The sequence below is a fragment of the Cylas formicarius genome, unplaced genomic scaffold (assembly GCF_029955315.1).
Source record: "Cylas formicarius isolate icCylForm1 unplaced genomic scaffold, icCylForm1.1 PGA_scaffold_8__14_contigs__length_24414737, whole genome shotgun sequence".
Taxonomy (NCBI): domain Eukaryota; kingdom Metazoa; phylum Arthropoda; class Insecta; order Coleoptera; family Brentidae; genus Cylas; species Cylas formicarius.
In genome coordinates, this window is record NW_026844361.1 from 2067157 (window position 1) to 2081114 (window position 13958).

Below are 13958 nucleotides of genomic sequence, written 5' to 3' on the forward strand. Positions count from 1 at the left end.
TGGTGAACAGAATATTGTGATTAATCATATCAAAAACCCTAGAGTAGTCGAGTAGGACCGACACAGTGTACATTTAGCAGAGATGTAGCACAACTGTGTCCCATCCAAAAACCTGTCTCTGTTTTGTTAATTAGTTTCTTTTCCCAACATAATTTACTATTTGAGTTTTTAGAGAACCTTCTATATATAACCTTAGATAACATTGATAGAATCTAAATTGGTCTTAAATCACTAAATGATGACAGATTGTAAATTTTAGGAAAAGGAACAATATTAATAATAATAACAAACAAAAATAATATTTAGTAACCAAATTACCTAAATTTTCGAACAGCGATATGCCCTTTGGTACACAATTAGGACAGTTCGCAATCGACATTGATGTTGTACACAGCTAACGTGAATCAATCCATTCAGTCTACAGTTAAATATATCACATACATTTGACAAATTATTATAAATTAGAACACGCTACATGCATAGATGCACTTTTTAACGGGTTTGTTCTGACCCGAACACAGTGAAAAGTATCTTTAATGCGATAATTTAAACGTGGTATACGAATATCCAAGTACGCTAAGAAAGTGGGACAGTTTATAACGTTATGTAAAAATTTATAAATGAAGATAACTGACTCGCACTTGCGCCTCCGTTCAAGACTATTTATATTAAATTTATCTAAACTATAATTACGATTAGTCTCAGATACAATATATAAACAGGTACATTTTGTATTTGATGTTGGCGAAATAACTGTCAAAAACTAATAAATAACTGTGAAAAACCGAAAAGTTTTTATTCTAAATTAATTGTGTTAATAATGCATTTTATTGTAAGTGATGGATATACTTTTCTTCTAGTTATGAATGGCAATGGCAATGCAACAGAAATACGCGCTCCTACGCCTGTGGCCAAAACAGCTAAGCTGAGTGATTGGATATCCACAAAGGAAAAACACTCAACCCTTAAGAATATACGTATTCATTTTTATCACTCAAAATATTTAAATAAATCTGCCATTAGATGAGACGTCAAAACAAAATTTGTTTTGTCAAAGTGTGATATATATGACAAATAAATAAAAAAAGTTTTCTTACATTTTAGCAGCGACATTACGGTTTTTTTCGTCCTTACCTAGCAAAAATCCCCTGTACTTGGGTTCGGCGGTCTCCCCTATGTAGACGCCAGTGGCGGGTGCGAGGACCCCCGCGCAAAACCCGGTGATGAAGCGGCCTGCCATCAACATCTCCACGTTGTATGCCGTGTATATGACGATCCAACCGGCGAAATTGGGCAGCGATGTGATCACGTGCGTCGTTTTTCTGCCGAATTTCTCGATGAGGTAGCCCCCCAACAGGGCCGCTACTGATTGCGGCAAGGCCGCCAACGAGGCTGCAAAAAAAATAAGTTCGGGGCTAAAAAGTCGTTTCTAATTGCACCCGTGGCGTCCCTATCTACGCTTCATAAGTAAAAAAGCAAATTCCAACAAATATGGCGAATGAATGTAATGCGACAGTGGCGTTACTACAGGTAGTTTATTAGAATTTTATAGTTTTTATTCCTTCGCTACGCCTCTTTATTACAACGTAAAACTCAATACATTTTTCTTATTCATACAGAAAAATATTTTTCCTTAACATCACGTTTGTCTACTTATTCATAAAGTCAGTCATTGTATAGTATATGACATAGTATATGACATAAGTTAACACAGATTACATCTATCCCGTTTGTCGATTTTCGAGTTTCCTTTAACATAGAATAATAAATATAATATTAATATGAATAATATGAAAATTAATAAATTGTAATAAATACTATTATTTAAAAAAATCTATTTGAAATACAACTTTTTTTCTTGGTGATTACTGGAAAAACCAGCCATTGGTCAAGTCTAACCATAGTTTATGACATAAGTTAACACAGATCACATCTATCGCGTTTGCCGATTTTAGACTTTCCTTTAACATAGAATAATAAATATAATAATAATAATGCATGATTATAAATATATATACGGTCCGATAATTAAGAGATTAATTGTTCCACAATAAATCAATTTAAAACTTACATAGAATAATATGAAAATAAGTAAATTGTAATTAATACTATTATTTAAAAAAATCTATTTGAAATTCAACTTTTTTTCCTGGGGATTACTGGAAAAATCAGTCATCATAGTTCGTGACATAAGTTAACACAGATTACATCGATCCCGTTTGCTGATTTTAGAGTTTCCTTTGACATAGAATAATTAATATAATAATATTAATTGTTCCACAATAAAGCAATTTAAAACTTATATAGAATAATATGAAAATAAGTAAATTGTAATAAATATTATTATTTAAAAAAATCTATTTGAAATACAACTTTTTTTCTTGGGGGTTAATTTTGTTTATTGGTTTCAATAAACTAATTCGTGCTTGTCTCAAATAAATAAATGTATTTAAATATTATCAACCATTTGTTCGAAAAAAATTTTTGGAATTTTTATTTATGGCAAATAATTATTTATTTAGACCAAATAAATAAATACCCGGATCTGCTTTGTTGATTATATCAATCGCTATTTTGTATTTAACATTTATAAAAAGCAAATAAAATTTGTTTAAATACAAGTAACTCAATCATTTATAGAGCACCGCGGCACCTGTGACATTCTAGCTTTTGTAGGTCGTAAGTTTTTTAGGCTTTTGGAGGGAAAGTCGTAACAATTATTATGGAAATGGTATATTTTTAATTAAATGTTTCGTGGATCATTTGTGAATTATATTTCAGAGTAAATTCTTATAAAATTTATAGCTTTTGGTGTTTATGTAATGTATAATGTAGTGATATGAATTACGTTGTCTGGTATGTAGCCCAATATTTTGAAATCTAAAAAAAGGGAATTGTTTGCTCCTAGTTTTTCTTACATCTTGCCGCATTCCGTCATCTTTCTTGGGTTCCATAAGCAAGTATAGATTTTTTTTATTTTTTATTTTGTAAGCGAGTTTGAGAATATTGGTCTCTTAACGGCTTTATTATCGGCCAACGTTTTTCTTTTCTGTAAACCTTCCTTCCATGGTTGTGAGCAGTATTGCTTGGTGCGGATTTTTAGGCTCCCATCGTTTATTTTTCAATCCCCTAGGCGCTGGCAAGCAAATAATTTCTTCAAAGGAAGTATTTAGAAGAGGTTCCTTGGGTTGTTGATATTAATCTAGCAAGGGGAACATCGTCATCGGACGAATCATCTTGACTCCGATCGATGTGTATGTTATGGTGGTAAGTTTCGTTCAGAACTGAGTAAAGCATCACTTCCAGCAAAATGTACATCACCAAAAACGTGTCTATTCACAGGCCACATGCCACATTTAAAAAATCCATTCATTGCTGTAGCAACGTTTCTTTTTTTAATATTTATTAATATATAATTAATTTATTAACATAATTTATTATTAAAATTTATGCCAGAAACAAAATAAAACGCTAAATGAGGAGAATCTATAACACAAAAGAAGTTACAAAACTCCTATGATGCATTGAGAACGGATGATAACCTATCTGCCGACTGACAGTTGTCAAAAGTTCGCGTCACGACTCTGTATAGTCCTTATTCAGTAACATATTACACATTAATCTAATGTATGTTGAGAAATGAACCTATTCCATTAGAATGGGAAATAACTTTTATTTCCACCATATATAATAAAAGGTAATAAAAAAGTATGCTCAAATTTTGGAGAGTAACAGCTTCAGCGGGCAAACTGTATGGACGGAAATTGCTGCAGACAATAGAAGAAGAATTTAAAAACATGAAAGAACAGGTAGGTTCCGTGTTCACAGCCTTTTCAGAATAAATCAAATTATCGAAAAGTCGTTGGTCTACAGAAGTGGAATGCATCTGGTTTTGTTGATTTAAAAAAGCATACATAAATACATAAAGGATGTTGTCCCCAACGCTTTTCAGGAGTCGGAGATATGAACATATGGGAGTCAAATTCTTATCAGTAACGGTTACACAATGTTATGCGCGAATGAAAACTTGATAATTGTCTAATGAACCAAAACTAATTGAACAGTATGACAAATGGGGATGCAATCTCAGACGACCATAGAGAGGAAAACGATTTACGAGATGTGTTCAAAAAGCAAGGTGACTTTTAAGTTTTATCAAATAGTATGTATTTATTTATCAAAATTAATGTTGTCCAATGTAATCCCCCTCACATGACGTGCTCTTTTCGGTCTTGGCGATTCTCGGTTCTTCTATTGCGACGACTGGGCTTCGGTTTCGATGTCATACCTATACATCCACGATTCGTCACCCGTTATGACATTTTTGAGCATCAGGATCATCATTTTGACTTGCTGTGGCGTTATCGGCCTTTTCTCGGCCCTCTTTGAATAGCATGTACCACTTATAAACATTTTTTTTTGCTCAAAGTAGATTCACCACATGTCATTGTTAACATTTTAAATGTTTTACAGTACTGTATTTCATTTTTTATATAAAATTTTATGCAAATTATTTGTTCCATTTTTTTTGACAGCAGAAAATAGCCGAGCACACAACACACGTCTAAAACTTCTGTCTAGGTGGTAGGTGTAGACAAAAAAAAATAAAAGACAAAAATAAAACTTTTCAGTTTAATTGTAGAGCCTTATGTTACTTATCGGTCAGAAATATGGACATTCAATAAGAGACTTCGGCAAAGAATAATTTAGTTCGAATCGTTTATGCAGTGAGTCAAAACGAAAAATATTAATTTTCGTCAACAAATTAAATGGAACACCCTGTATTATACTTCCATTAAAGCTCCTATTAATGCTTTTTCAATTTTATTAAGCATACCTAAACTTAGTATTTTTTGAGGTATACATATTTTTACGAACAAAACTAAGATGATTTGTGAAATTATTAGAAAATATCCCAATAAGTCAAGAATAAAAACAAATAAGTAAACCTTTAATTTTGTAAAAAAAATGCTTCTTTTTTTCCATTAATTTAGAAATTCTACCTTTCCTCTTGGCGATGCAAATAAATAATTATTTGAAACCTGTCAATCTTGTTTTCTCAATTAATGTTGTTAGTTGCTTAACTTGCAACTCAACCATGATCTAGCGAGAATAATGCATTATTGGCTATGAGAATTTACAAACAACAGTATCCCGATTGTTCTCTAAAACAACTTTTGACAAGTTGATGAATTGTTTTACTCCAACTGAAAGTGTTGCTTATGGAAAGAACAAAAGAGTCAGGACTGTGATCAACAAACAAAATGAATTTCAAGTATTACTTAGTGCCGCAGAAAACCCATATGTAAGTACAAAATCTATAAATGCCCCAAGACTTAATAATTTCTTAGAGTTCTGCTCCGAATAACATTTTGAGAAAAAAAAAGCATTCTTATTATGTACTCAATGAAAATGACTATCAATTTAGATCAACATTTTATGAATGAAATAATTTTTGAAAAAAATGATTTTTTTGGGATATGTGTTATTTACATATGAATAAACATTCCGCAAACATAATCTTCACTATTATGCTAACAATAGATGCCATTTTATCATGACACACAGTCAGAAAAAATGATCTTTAAATGTTTGGGGTGGTATAATAGGACATAAGGTTTTGATCATATGAATGAGAAAGTTTACTTAGACTTTTTACATCAGAGGTTGCAAAATATGTTAAGAACCATTCCAAACGAAATGAGGATGAGAATGTGGTTCCTTGATGATGGAACTCCACACCATGGCTATCAAGTTATGAACTACTTAATTTATTTATTTCCTTGACGAAGAGGTAGTCTGATTAGATGGCCACCTTCTGATCTGACAAAGATATACTATTTTCCGTGGGGATATGTTTAAGACCAGATGCATAAAACTGTCCCCACAAGAAAAGAGGACATGAAACAGAGGATAAGAGAAGACTTTCAAAATGTGAGTCATGAAATGGTAGCGAATACGGCTCGATCATTTAAAGACGATGTTAGAGCGTGTATCGAAGTCGGTGGAAGACATTTCGAGCAATAAATAAAGTGAAACTTAATTAAACATTTCTATTTTGTTTTGCAGTTTTCTTCTTAATTTTTAAGTTTTAATAGTTTAAATACTGTGTAACTTGTTTTTCCAGAGTTCGCAGTTCATAATTTTATTTTATTTTAATTTTATTTTCGCATTACATTTGGTATTCACATGTAACGAATGTTATTATCTGAAAGAATTATACTTTTTGTAATATTTACGCACGGTTTGAAAATTTTCAGTATTTTGTTCGTAAAAATATGTATAAATAAAAAAAATCCTAAGTTTAGGTACAAGGAATATAAAATAAAATTAAAACAACATTAATAGGAGTAATTAATGGAAGTCTAATATACAGGATGTTCCATTTCATTTTTTCTTTCACGAAAATTAATATTTTACATTTTGACTCACCCTGTATAAACGGATTCAAGACAAGTATAGGATAAACGTATAAAAGTATAGCATAAACGAGCACTTTATAAAATTATTGTCAAAATGTAGCTGTCGAAAACGACATCAAAAATATATGGTATTAAGCCCAGCGCATAAATCCGAAAACATTAACATTAACATTTTTCTCTACAACAAATAATAAACGTTCATGTTACACTATTTGGACATCCTGTATATATACCACTTTTGTTAAGGTTTCGAAAGAAATATTGAACTATGTATTCAGACGGAAGTGTTGATACAAACACTAGACAGATTGATGAGCACCTTTAACGCAGCCTTATTTATTAAGAAAACACTTTAAATTTATTGACTTTGTTTTGGTTTTGGCAAATAAAAGCAAAAGTGAATCAAATGAAAATTTTTGATTATGGTGCAAAACGAGATACCAGTGACGCTAGTGGTTATCGCAGCGTCGCAATTGCACGATTCTCGCAGAATTTCTAGCAAACTTGCTGCAGCGGTTTCTCCTCTGACATTTTGTTTAAGGCAACGAACGACAACCTTCAATGCTCGTCAGTTAAAAGATGACGCAATGTTTATCGCGATGTCTCGAAGTGCGAAAAATGGCGGGAACATATCCGGTACAGAAACAGAAAAATGGAAAACGTGCGATCCCGCGTCTCCCGCGAGATTTCGTAAGAAAATTATCAGCGCTTTAAAGATGGCGACCTTGGCGATAACGAATACATTTCACTTTTAATCGTATTTGTTATTACGCACGGGATCGATTTTTTACGGGTGCTACTTGGCCATAAACTTAATCTTGCCGCCTCGGTTAGTGAGGTTCGTTTTCCTAGCAAGTCTCGCCTTGCGTTCCGCGAGAATTCATATATATACAGGGCGTTTGGGAAAAAATGGTAAAGACGAAAGGAGAATCAAACAAAATGCAAAAAAGTATTTAGATGTTGCTAAAAAGTACTCCTCAATAATAATAATAGTAATAATAATAATTATAACAATAACAATTAAGGACTTTATACATAAAACACAAAGAAATAAAATCTACGGGGTGTCCCATTATAAATTACTTAATGGATAAATTTAAATTAACAAAGTTGGTGCTTTGTTCCAAAACCTTCTTCCTGCAGTCAAAAATATAAAAAACAATTTTATCTGTCAATGTGTCAATTAATTGCATTTATTCTCTTGATTTCAAATATATATGAGTAATTAGGGGTATCTTTGACAGATCTTGAAATATGGCGCATTTTATGTAATATTGCATGTTAATTGCTAGGAAGTCAATAGCTATTGTGTCAAAAATCAAATTAGGAATGATAGCTGTTGTCATGGAAACTAGCGTAGTTAACTGTTATATATTAAAATGGTATTTACACAAGCGGAAAAGTATTTTTTCTACTCCCGTCTGTAAAACACCTATCTTGCGTGCGGGAAGCGTCACTTTACCACGTCAGTTTCGTTTCCCATGAATCCGAGCCACTTCGGACACTTCTGGGATTTTACCGCACGGATTTGGGAGCAATCGGATGTTTTCGGAGATATTTAACACGCTTTGAATTTTGACGTTTGTCAATTCTGAGGGTCATGTCAGTGAATGTATTTGTGTTTTGCGAAAATGTACCCAAAAACTAACGGTCGTAGAAAAAGTATAGTATGCAACACGTTCGGTAAACTTTTTAACTCACTCGTTTATTAAAAACTCGTGAGTCAAATGCCGTTTACCACACTTGTTGCATAATATACTATTTAGATTGACTGCATTTGAATTTATTGATTTGATTGTTTTCAACGGAATTTGAAATATCGAGCGGTTTATTTAATATTTGATATAAGGAAGTCAATAACTATTGTTTCAAACTTTAAATTAGCGATGAAAACGAACTTAGTTACTTTTTTAAAATATAGTAACATACCTACTACCTATATAACTTATATAACAATATTAAATACTTCAGCATTATCAAAAAACGTCTTACTAAAGCATTGTTTTTAATATCCTAAATATATTTCACAAAATATGTTCGAAATGACCTCCATTCATCTGCACGTATTCACTTTTGTGTAGGTTTTCGATACACCTTCAAAGAAGTTTTGGTTTTTGGCTTTAACTTCTCGTATTTTGTTTTTGTATTTCCACAATTGTTGCCGGCTCGCGATTTTAGCAATCCCCATAAAAGGGTGTCAATGGAAGTTAGATCTGGATTGTTAGGAGGCCAGAGTTTTACACAATTTTTTCCTATCCAGACATTGTATCTATTTGACAAATATTCTCTTACGTCTCTTACATTGTGACATGGTGCTCCCTCCTGTTGCTATATATATGTTTATATTTACAGCAATCAATATATTCCTCAAATCTAAATCGAAGGAAATCGAAATATCGATCACCCGTTACATTTCCTTGAAAAAAAAAAAACGGACTTCAAAAGTCTAGAAGAAATAATTTCGCACCTATAGATTGACGACCCGATTTTTTAATTGTCAAAATTTCGTGGGGATTTTCGTTTGACCAGGAATGTGTGTTTTTTAAATTAGGCGGTGCGCCCGTATTAAGTGTGGACTCATCTGTAAACAGTATATTGTGAATGGAATTAGGTGATTCATGAATTCGTTCTAACAGTGCGGCAAAACTCAAGACGTCTCTGTCTGTAAGATGTTGAACTTTTGTCAACGTAGAAACATGCATTTATGTGTTTTTAAAATCGGCTGAATTTTACTTTTACTTAAATTCATATCCCGCATGCAATCTGGAATAGAGTTCGATGGATGCTTTGAAAAGAAATATTTTGAAACCTTGGTTTATGCAATTCGAATTAATACATTTTAATTTTAATAGTAGTGAAGTTCTCACACATCAAGTTCTTCAGCCGTTATGAGTGACTAATAGTATATTATGACTAATAGATTATGTAACAAGTGGGGTAAACGGCATTTGACTCACGAGTTCATTTGACACGAGCGGAGCGCAGCGGAGCCAGTGTGTAAGAAACGAGTGACCTAAAAAGTTTACCGAATGTGTTGCATACTATACTTTTGGGTACATTTTCGCAAAACAACACGAATACATTCACTAACATAACATAAAGAATTGATCAACGTCAAAATTCAAAGCGTGGGAACTATCCCCGAAAACATCCGATTTCAATTTATGACAGTTAACAATAACTATGGCTAATTGGACGTTTGATACAATAGTTAACATGCAATATTAGATAAAATGCGCGATATTTTAAAATCTGTCAAAAATAACCCTAGCAACTCATCAAGAAAAATCAAGAGAAAAATGCAATTGATTGACAAATTGAAATAAAAATAATTGCAACAACAATTTAAAAACATTGCCGACCTCTCAAAATGTGACAGATATACTTGTTATTAATTTTGGTAATATAGACTTCATCGTAGGGTCAATATTAACAATGTTCAAAAGAAATAAAAACTAAAAGTTCAGATTTTCACGAAATTATATATTTTTACGTGACAATTGTTTCGACAACACTGTGTCTTTATCAAATGTGATAAAGACACGGTGTTTTCAAAATCGTTGTCATGTAAAAATATATAATTTCGTGAAAATCTGAACTTTTAGTTTTTATTTATTTTGATAAATAGATTTTCATCAAATAAAAGCCACTTCAGTTCAATTAACAAAGTAATCGATTTGATAATTTATAATGGGACACCCTGCGTATGATCTAATGCGCTAGATGAGTTTCAGTTCAGCTAGAAAAAGCCAATACATCCGTTCGCTAGCAGTGTGTTCAGCTAACCCAGGAGTTGACTTATAAACTAGACACCAAAATTATATTATTTATAAAGGATAATAACAATAAATCATGTGAAATTTTTATATTTACATAAAAGGAACAAATAAATACTGATATTATGCGAAGATTAGCTACAAATTTTGCTTTTTACTAACTTAAAAATATTGCGACGATATAGGATAGTAAGCTTTACCTAATGTATTAAAAATGTGTCTTCTGAGGACCAGCTTAGGAATTGGGTATATCTATTAATCAATTTCCAATTGTTTTAAAGTATACATTTAAATATTTTAATTTTGTTTTGAATGCCTTTTAAAATTATTTACCCTTTTTAATAATTCATGGGGGTTGAAACCTGTCATAGATATATATAAATAGATAAATAGTAAAGTATTAAAAACAGGTATACGACATACTTAATAAAAGTTGCAGCTTTTGTTTTTGAAGAGAGAGTAATATATATGGCGAGCCATTTAAAAAAATTGAGATTATTCAATTTTAAATGATCCGAATATATTTATATCTTTTACGTCTTCTCGAATAACGCTAATCCCAAATATGAGTGATAACATTCAAAAATTAAAATATGTATTATTATTATTAATAAAAAAGTTGAAGAATTTTAAAACGAATTCGAAACAAAATTTACAAATTGTACGTTTTAGTCACTCTTTTTTGTGACACCCTGTATACTTTAAAATAATTTAAAATTGTTTATCCTAACAATCTTTACATATTTTGTATTTGCCATTTTCTCAGAACTTTTCAAACCAATGGGATAATTAACAACATACAATAACGTAATTAATTGTTAACATGCAACAAAAATTTTGGCCAAAAGAAATTTCAGGTTAACAGATGGCGATGATGTCCTCGTTGAAAAAGATAATAGTCTAAGATCCTTAGCAAGACTATTTTTAATTAAAAATTAATTAATTTCATTTTTTTTTCTTGGTTACCGTCAGTATTTTTCTTTATAAATTTAGTCACGATCAAAGAAAAAAAGTATATAAAAAATGCCATACAATGTTTGACTACCTTTTTTTAGGCAACAATATGTGTCAGCGTGTGTCAGTGATTTACCCTCATTCTTTTTCTTTAAAAATTGAACATGTAAATATACAGAATTTTGTTACGAACCTAACGATATATGATTGACTTTCCAAATCCAAAATAGTCTTGCTAAGATATAGACTGTCAATTATTTCTCATTTGATTAATCAATAAGTTTTATTATTAAAAAAAATATTTTATCGCGGAAAAGAATCAGGGGTGTTGTTCTTAAACCGGATCCTCTGCTATAAGACGTTTCATCTGAAATTATGCCCAATGCCCGCTTTTGATCAAAACTAATTTCCAGCATGAGTCAACATCATCCAGGTGTACTTTGTCAATGAATTCTATAAATCTCGCCAAGCCTGTTACGACGTTGATTTCTATCTTGTTTTCCTAGAGGGATTCTATTCTACGTTATCATTAGATTTGAACAAATGGGGTTTGGAATTTCAAAGAAGACTGATATTGCATCCGGCGTCTTTCAAGGAGAGTCTTCGAGTCCATATCTTTTTTAATATTTTTCGCTGAGCTTCAATTCTTTAGGCAACACGGTGTGACTTGTCAATCCACGCCAGCAACGAACTTCTTATTCTGCTCTATGCTGATTACCTCGTAGACTCCGCGACTGACATTAAATACAAGTAAAAACTCTTCAAAAAATACATTTTTAGTTCTTACTTGAACAGATTGTAGCCTAGGGTTTTACTTTTGTATCAGTCTGTAATTTCACTGTGCATTTTTTAAAAGTTTTATGTAGAAATGTCTATAAAATAAATAAATTAACAAATGGTCTCAAACACCAAAATCATTAACTTTGGGATTTTTAGAGAAATGATAGAAGCTTCTGTATTTACCGTAGCATTAAGTATGCATTCCCATTTAAAGATCCTTGTTATAGGAATAGATGCATTTCCTAATAAAAGTATTTAATTATCTACCAAATGAATTTAAAATATTAATGTTGGTTATCAAACCAATAATATTCTATTTGAGCTGTTGTGTTTAACTTAATATAATACCTGTCCATAGACTCACATCTCTCGTTGTATAATTTTTCTATAATTTTTTAAGCAAGTTATGTTCTTAAAAATGCACATTTAAAATTTTCACATGATGTGTTTCATTTATTTTCCTGTATATTTCTTTAGTGAATATTTACTTAATCCAATAAAGACCTTTATTGTTATTATCGTTTTAGATATTGTTTTAGATTTGTTATGAGTTTGGGTTCCTTCAGGACTCACCTATCCATGAAGCCTGGTCTACAGTCGCAGTGATGGTGCCGTTGGTCTGGGGCTCGATCTGAGGAAGTAGGACAGCCGAATACCCTATGGTCATGCCGCAGGCAACCGTCAAGAGCAGGGGCCCGGCCGCACCCAAATTCTGTAATCAAACTTTGAAGTGAATAATACGCTCTAACTAACCAACCAACTAACCAAAAATATAACAGAAATACTTAATAATAATATATCTAAATTGCAAAAACAAGAAATAAGCTAGAATTGTCTATCGTGATCATTGTCAGCCATGATTTATACTATGTGTTTGGTTGTATCAACAGCTGCTCAATATTTATAAAAACGGTGCATGTATATCGAAAAATTCCGATAATTATAATTATCATAGCAGAATTTATTAAAACCTTGTCATAGATTCAGGGTGTCTATGGTATTCATTTTGACTTGTATTGTCTCTGAGTGTCAAAATAACATCCTTAGAAAACATATCAAAAAACATATAAATTTAAGATTTTAAAAATAAGTCAAAAATTACACTGAAAAGCGATCAAAGTGAGAGTGGTGGGATTTCGAGGTAAGCATACAATTATATCTAAAAAACAGTTAGGTTTCCAGAGACACAAATCCACAAGAGATGCACTACTTAATCTGATGCAATAGAAAACAAGAAAGCTTCCTTGTGCGTTTTCGTTGATCTTACGAAAGCCTTCGACACAATATGTCACGCCAAATTAAAAAAAAAATCGACAAATATAAAATCAGAGGTAGTGCATTAAACCTTTTACAAGGCTACCTGAAAAATTGTAATCAATTTGTCAATAACTTGTTCATATTATATATAAACGATCTCTTATAAATTGATAGTTAAGGTACCATGTTCGGTTTTGCAGATGACACCGCCATATTTTACACCTCAGAAAAGTGAGATCAACTTAAGTGCATTGTAGAGCGAGTGGTTTAAGTAGAAAAAACTGACGTTAAACAACTCTAAGACAAAATGTCTTTCTTCTTTTTACATTTATTCTAATATTCTATCACACTTTGAAACCACCAAACTGGAACAAAATATCTAAAGACTGATTCTGCCCTACTCACATTTTATATAACCTAAATAGTATGCCATTAATTGAAAAAAAAATATTTCGTTATATTAATTATGAACAGGCACTAACAAGCAGTTCAAGCAGCAGTTCAGTGCTGAACAGTTTATTTTTATTATTATTATTATATTTTCTTTATGCCGAATATTTTCAGCAGGTATATAAGGAGAAAAATGTTGCTCATCAAAATATTCCTCCGTTTATTCATATTTGGTCTTAAATAAGGACCCCGGCCCTGGTGAAATTCCTCTCTTGGTTTTAAGACCTTGTAGTTTTATTAAATTACTTGAAATATATTTTTAAAACTGGAAATAAAGCAGACGTCTCCCACTACAGACCCTTATGTAACCTAAGCCATT

General features: G+C 31.7%; 1 protein-coding gene across 2 annotated transcripts in view; it reads right to left on the reverse strand.

Moving 5' to 3' along the window:
* LOC132706085 (facilitated trehalose transporter Tret1-2 homolog) overlaps nt 1-13958 on the reverse strand; it is a 62483-nt gene that overhangs the window by 14609 nt on the left and 33916 nt on the right. For both annotated transcript variants that reach the window (XM_060677169.1, XM_060677170.1), the window contains 2 exons: nt 12506-12644; nt 1135-1392 (listed from right to left, as the gene is read on the reverse strand). In XM_060677169.1, the coding sequence (XP_060533152.1) occupies nt 1135-1392; nt 12506-12644 (397 nt within the window). The remainder of the gene's footprint in view (nt 1-1134; nt 1393-12505; nt 12645-13958) is intronic.